We start from the raw sequence: 7,573 nt of genomic DNA on the forward strand, positions 1-7,573 counted from the left end.
AACACACCAACATGGCACATGTATACATATGTAACAAACCTGCACGTTGTGCACATGTACCCTAGAACTTAAAGTATAACAAAAATAAATAAATAAATAAATAAAGCTCCAAGAAAAGTATCCTTTGAGGGTATATGACAGCATTCCTACACCACCTCTATCTACAGAAGAAGGGGTTTCAGGGAGCATCCACCTCTCCCAATCTACACTGCACTATGACCAGCATGCAGTGAGATAAGCCTTCAACTGAGACTAGGACAGTGTGAACCATACAGGGATGTCTATAAGAGACATCTCTTTATGGTGACAGAGACAAACAAATGCACGGCACAAAATGTGTGCCTTCAGGTGCCCAAGATCTAAGATTTTTGGTCTTCTAAGAAAAAAAAAAAGAAAAGAAAGAAAAGTAAAAGCAGTTCTTTGCTCACTACACTTAAAAGAACTAAGAACTCTATATGAACAATACCTGTATATGAGAGTTGTAAGCCTTTCCCAATTATACACAGTAAAAAATCCCTCATGAACTCAGCTGCATAAATTAAAGCTGAATTACATTTATTACAGATATTACACAATAGATTTTCATAGGGCAAGAACACGACCAACAGTCAAAAGGGATATACACCACATTACCTGATCACCCTTCATGATCTTTTTAGCCTTCATATTTATATAGTAATCTCCCCACAAGGTTTTCATAAGAACTTCCTTTTTGATGCCAATTTTTTGACTGTAGATTCTGGCGAAGTGCTCAATTCTGAAAGAAGACCAAGTGTTCACGTTATTAATAACAATGAATAGCATAGGTAACATTTGAACATTTCTGTGACAGGTACTGTTCAAACTTCTTTATACATGTATTACTAAACTTAATCCACTATCCTACAAAATTTCCCCATTTTACAGAAAAGGGTAATGAAGCACAGAGATATTATGCAGGGAAGAAGTGAGGTGGGGATTTAAAACCAAGCAGTCTGGTTCCAAAGCCCATGTTCGGATCTACACTAATTGGTAATACATGCTATAGCTTTGTTTCTTAATTTTACACATGTAAAGCAAAATAAAGCTATGGAAAAGAAAATGCAAGCTCCAGTTGCTTGTCACAACTATGCCAACAATGAAGCTTTATTTCAGCTACTCACTGCTATAAGTGACAGTTGCTTACAAATGAGAGAAACTCTTGAGCCACAACCTGCCAAAACAAGGTTTTCATTATCCTAGATTAATGGTAAACATACACACACTGACTTAACTCTCATCAGCCCACAGAGAAACCGATTACCACCATGGTCTACAGTCAGAGGAGGACAGTCAACAACAACTAAGGGTCCTATATATAGCGTCTACATCGTCTGGATAAAGCACCCAAGAAATACCTTTTCTTTAGAGAACAATATAATTTCATATAAGATTTGAGATGAGAATTTTCAAAGTACCAGCATCTTAAAAGATGCCTGCTCAGGAAAAGAAACAAACAAAACAAAACAAAAAAAAAAAACAAGAAAAGGATAGCCCCAGTTCTTTTCCACACCATACTGAAAGCCCAACTTAATGCAATCACACAAGAAAAGGAAATAAAAAGTATACTAATCAGAAAAGAAGAAATAAAACTATCTTTGTTCACAGGTGACTCTTTAATCACTCCTCCACAAATGAAGACAATGTGAAAGGCTGCCAACCACTGGTAGAGTTCCTATGCCTCAAAAAGAAAGCAGGCTCTGCCTTGCTGCCTATCTGTGGATCCCTAAAAAGAGTCAGGCCTCCTCCTGGCTTCCTGTGTTTCTGCACATCCAGAATGGTGCACAGAGCCTTACTTCCAGATGTTAAGTCAGGATACCCTTATCTCTGCGGCTTCTCATTTATCAACACCCAGTTTTGCTAGGCAGGCTGCAACCTGCCATGCAGATTTGCAAATCCAATTCAGAACCTACAGGCAGGTCCAAGGTCTACACGTGGAAGGAAACAATAGGAGGCAACCAGTGTGGACTGACTTCCCAGGCATTCTCCAACCTAACTTTAGAAGGGAGCCCTATTCTTTAGTAGTGATGTTCCCTGGGGCCTCAATAAATACAGCTGAAGCTTTGCTCTCCACATTGGCAACTTGGATCTCTTCTTAGATGGTTAAAACCGGAGCTAATGACTGAGTGATGAACACATGAAACCCGTGACATTTTCTTTCTTTTAAATTTGAATTACTTTTTCACCTGATATAGAATGAATTTTTGTCTATCCTTCACTGACACTTAAATTCTGACTTTAATTATTCCATTCATATGGTTCATCTTCCTAATTAACCTGTGTAGATCTCCCCCAAACCAAGTGCCTGCAGAGTTCCACTTATAGTTCTATTTTTGTCTCATGCACTTTGTTATTATAATTGATAGTTAGTCTCTTCACTAGTAAATGTGTCAATTATCTATGTGAAAATGATCCCTATGCCATAATTCATTTACCATAAATCCTATTTTATTGTTAATATTGCCAAACCTCTCTTTTCATTCATATTTGGTTGATATATCTGAGTCAAAGCTTTGGTATGTAGCTTCTGTCCATTATGTTTTATGTTTATCTCTTTTATTTATCAAACTTCTGGATTTTTTTTTTAATAAAATTTCCTTTCTAAAAAAATCTACTTAATAGGGGATTTCATATATTTATTGGTACAATCCTTTATTGGTGCAACTGTTTTGATCAGTTAGATTTCTAGTGTGGTTTCTATTCTTTCAGGATTTTTAAAAAATGTTTTGTGTTACCCAGACTATATTATACATTCATTTATCTTTTATAATGACATGCTGGATAAACATCCTGCTCTTAATTCTGAAAGTGGCAAACTTAAAGATTTTTATAAACAAATACTCTAACACCTCCATCAAAATCATAAATTATAGTAAGACATTTGCCCATTTGCTTAGGCTAGGCTCTTCTAGTCCACCACATAAAATATTCACACATGTGTACACACACAGGTACATAAATCTTTCAAAATCTTGTTTCTTATCCTTTTCATTCTTTTTTATTCCATAGTCACCACAAAATTTGCTTAACATCAACCCATTCCCCATTACTGCTAGTGTTTTTATTAATTTTTGTCATTAATCAGGTACAATTTTTAAACACTGACAATTTCTAACACTTCTCCATTCTTGAATTCTATTTCAATTCCTTTCCTCCACAGAGTAACTGCAAACAAGAGTCTAAGAGACCTGCAGACCGATTTATATTCCAAGACTACTGATCTATTCATTGTCTATCTTCCCGAATGACAACTCAGTCAAGTATGAAATTACTGAACCACACACCCTTTTGCCCTCCAAGCTACGAAGTGGATTACTGTTAACTACAGAATTCTAAGACACGGTTACACAAAGACAAGTAAATCTATTACAAAGGGCTTTTCATTGTCTCTTCTCTCCCGTCCCTATGCTATAAGGTTGGGGACTCATTTCTATGTATCTAAAACTAGAACTTAGATTCTTGTTGCTACCCATCCAAGTCAATGTGTTTCTGCTTTTCAGAGCAGACTCTCCCAGATTAACATCAATTAACAGGACAGATTTAGTCAGAAGACTTAGGTTCAGCCTCTAGGCACACTTCTTAATCCTTTCCCACTGCAGAGAGTTTATAGAACCATCTTGCAAATTCCACCTTTTGTGACACACACAATTGTCAACTTGGTCTATTCACTGACATTTTAGAGGAAAAGGGGAAGGAAAAAGTCTCTGGTGCTTTCATTTCCACCACTACTTTCCCATAAATTCACATATCAACTTGTTGAGAACAGACACTAGCCGATCTCTAAATCTGACCTTGTCTAATACAGGGGAACATTCATTTATTGGCTGATAGTATCCAAAAATATCAAAAGTAAGGGCTACGTAAATTACCCTTATTCTATCCATTCAACTTCCTCCCCATTCCTTCTCCTTCCACAATAAACTTCCCCCAATTTGTGTGATTTAGACTAAAATTAGCATAAAACACTGAATTACTTATGAAAATCACTGCAAGAAAGGGACAAGCCTCCCACCTTGTGGTTTACTAGCAGAATGCTCACAAATCAGGAAATCAACAGGTCTGACCCTATTACACGACTGAATGAATTACTGTGAATGAATCTGAAGAAAGTCTTGAAATCATCTTAGCCCAATATTCCTGTTTTCTCAGATAAGTAAACTGAGGCCTAGAAAGGTGATAATGACAACTCATCAATCATATATGAAAAGTGCAAATTCTCAGCAGGTTCACAATTTCTATTTTTATCATATACACATTACCTCAGTTTATTTAAGCTCTAGTATGATCTTTCGGGCATCAAACGGACTAAGGTATCTATAATTTATTACAAACAGAAAATTATGATATTATATTACACTGCCTTGCCCAAGACAAAATCTGGTCAAAGGGAAATTGAAGAACAATTTCCAGTAAAAAGGAAAATACATTTTAAAAAATGAAGCCAGAGATTTGTTAGGCTACTCCCAAACCTTGCATTCTAGTCAGCTCCTGATCCTTTCTTTCTTTCCAATTCTAAGTCATACTGATACATGTTTCATGAAGAGACTGTTTTCTCCTAGTGCATCATTTCTAGTTCTACGATCCCTGCAACTTACATGCAATATCAAGCCCACAACTAAAGTAAAGATCATTACGGTCCCACTATTATTTATCCAAACCACAGACATTTTTCTCAAAGTAATAATTTTTTAACTACATTTGGATTTTTTAATTCCACAAGTCAGAAATTGATGTAGTCAAAAAATGTGATCAATTACCTACTCCCTTCTGAAATCCAATGTCACTGTCAACATGGCTTCAGCATGTACAAATTCGGAAGAGGCAATAAGAAGAAATAAGGATCCTTATACCCCATAAGGCAGACACCAGAGAAAAACCATGTCAAAAAAACACATGCTTCAGAGTCAGGCAGACTTTAATCTTAATATCAGCTCTGCCTCTTAGTAGCTGACTGATGTTGAACAAAAGATACTCAATGTTCTTGAGACCTAGATAATAAATAGTAATATCTATTTCAAAGGAGTGTTGTCAGAATTTGGTGAAATAATTTAAATAAAGTGACTAACTCAATATTTAGCATATGTACATCCTCAATAAAGCTAGACTAACTTTTGCTACTGTTGGTATGAAAGTTAATATAAATATATTTGTTCAGCTATGTGTAAATAACTTTAGAAAGATAAACAAAAAACTGACAGGAAGTAAACTGAGCTAAGGAATAAGGTAGGATCCTTTTGTGGTATACATTTGAATTTACTCAAGAATAAAGTTAAAGTTAAAAATCAATTGTATATAAAATCTATAAAGAAATGCAAGACTGGTTCAATATTCAAAAACATCAAACAATGTAATATACCATATTAACAAGCTAAAGAAGAAAAATCATACAAATATATTAATACAGAAAAGGTATGTGAGAAAACTTGACACATTCATAATAATGACTTTCAGAGAAATAAGAATATTAGGGGGCTTCCTCAACTTGATAAAGGACATCCAAAAACAGTCTGCAGCCCTAACATTATTTCTAAAGGTAAAAGACTTAATCCTTTTCTCCTAAGATCAAGAACAAGGCAAGGACGTCCACTCTCATCACTGTCAGTCAAATAGTGCTGGAAATTCTAGCCAGTGCAATCAGCAAAAGAGAAAACAGCATGCAAATAGAAAAGGAAAAAATAAAACAATTCCTATTTGCAGATAAGATTGTCTCATAGCAAATTCCAAAATATCTACAAAGAATTTCAAGTGAGTTCAGCAAGGTGACAGTATACAAGATCAACATTCAAAAATTAATTGTATTTCTATATACTAGATGAATGTGTGAACACCAAAATTAAAAATATCACTTATAATCATTCAGAAAAATGAAAAATTAAGTGTAAATCTAACTCAACATGTATAGCACTTATATGTTGAAAACTATAAAATGCTCATAAAAGCATTTTTTAAAATTTTAAATAAATGGAGAGGCATAGTGTTCATGGAACAGAAAAGATTCAACATAGCAAAGATGTCAAAATTCTCCCCAAATTAACAGGTTTGCCAAGCAATTTCCATCAAAATCCTAGCAAGATGTTTTTGCAGATATAGGTAAGATTACTATAAAATCTACATGGAAAGGCAAAGGCCTTGAACAGCAAAGAAATTTTGAAAAATAAAAATAATGTGGACAGAAATAATCTACCTGATTTCAAGACTTATTATGTAGCTACACTAATCAAAATTACATGGTACTGTTGGAAAGACAGACACATAGATTAAAGGAACAGAACAAAACACTCAGAAACAGACCCACACAAGTATGCCCAACAAAAAATTGTGCATTTTGACAAAGGCACAAAAGCAATTCTATGGAGAAGAGATAACCTTTTCAACAAAGGGTTCTAGAGTAAATGGAAATCCATAGGTCCTCTCCCACCACCAAAAGAAAACCTCAACCAAAGCCTCACACTTTATACAAAAATTAACTCAAAATGAGTCATGGAGTTAAATGTAAAAAGTAAAACTAAAACTTTTAGAAAAAAATGAGAGACAATCTTTAGGACCCAGAGCTAGGCAAAGAGTTGTTCAACTTGACTCTAAAATCAAGATCCATAAAAAGAAAAAATGATAAAGGAAACTTCAGCCAAATTAAAAATTTTGCTTACCTTGCTGGCTGGGAGTGGTGGCTCACACCTGTAATCCCAGCACTTTGGGAGGCCGAGGTGGGAGGATTACCTGAGGTCAGCAGTTCGAGACCAGCCTGGCCAACATGGTGAAACCTCGTCTCTACTAAAAGAAACACAAAAATTAGCGGGGAGTGGTGGTGCACACCTGTAGTCCCAGCTACTCAGGAGGTGGAGGCAGGAGAATCGCTTGAACCTGGGAGGTGGAGGTTGCAGTGAGCCAAGATTGCGTTACTGCACTTCTGCCTGGGCAACACGGCAAGACTCTGTCTCAAACAAAACAAAACGAAACAACAACAACAAAACTTTGCTCACCTTGAAAGGCACTGTTAGAGGATATGAAGCCAAACTATAGATTGGGAGAAAATATTTGCAAAGCACATATGAGACAAAGGACTACTGTTTAGAATAGAAAAAGCTCTCAAAACCCAGGAGTACAAAAAAAAAAAAAAAAAACCACGCAATAAAGTAATGGGAAATGATGTGAAAAGACTTTTCATCCAAGAGGACCTACAGATGACAAATCAGCACATGAAAAGATGTTCAAGGTAAACCAGCTGTTAGGAAAATGCAAATTAAAACCACAATACCATATTAGTACACACCGAACAGAACTGCTAAAATGAAAATAGTGACAACACTAAACAAGAAAATGTGGAGAAACTGGATCACTCATGCATTCATTGCTGGTGAGAATATAAAATGGTACAGTCCCTCTGGAAACAGTTTGCTAGTTTCTTTAAAAACTAAACGTACAGGGGCGGAGCAAGATGGCCGAATAGGAACAGCTCCAGTCTCCAACTCCCAGCGCGAAGGACACAGAAGACCGGTGATTTCTGCATTTTCAACTGAGGTACTGGGGTCATCTCACTAGTGAGTGCCGGACAATC

General features: G+C 35.9%; 1 protein-coding gene across 1 annotated transcript in view; it reads right to left on the reverse strand.

The window, feature by feature from the left end:
* The window catches only part of LOC105520272 (elongation factor Tu GTP-binding domain-containing protein 1-like), a 32,229-nt gene that overhangs the window by 17,494 nt on the left and 7,162 nt on the right, over positions 1 to 7,573 (reverse strand). Inside the window, exons 2-3 of the mRNA XM_011953892.1 lie at positions 1,249 to 1,291; positions 634 to 757 (exon numbers count right to left, since the gene is read on the reverse strand). Of these exons, the coding sequence (XP_011809282.1) occupies positions 634 to 757; positions 1,249 to 1,291 (167 nt within the window). The remainder of the gene's footprint in view (positions 1 to 633; positions 758 to 1,248; positions 1,292 to 7,573) is intronic.

The sequence above is a fragment of the Colobus angolensis genome, unplaced genomic scaffold (genome assembly GCF_000951035.1).
Source record: "Colobus angolensis palliatus isolate OR3802 unplaced genomic scaffold, Cang.pa_1.0 Scaffold376, whole genome shotgun sequence".
In the NCBI taxonomy this organism is placed as follows: Eukaryota; Metazoa; Chordata; class Mammalia; order Primates; family Cercopithecidae; genus Colobus; species Colobus angolensis.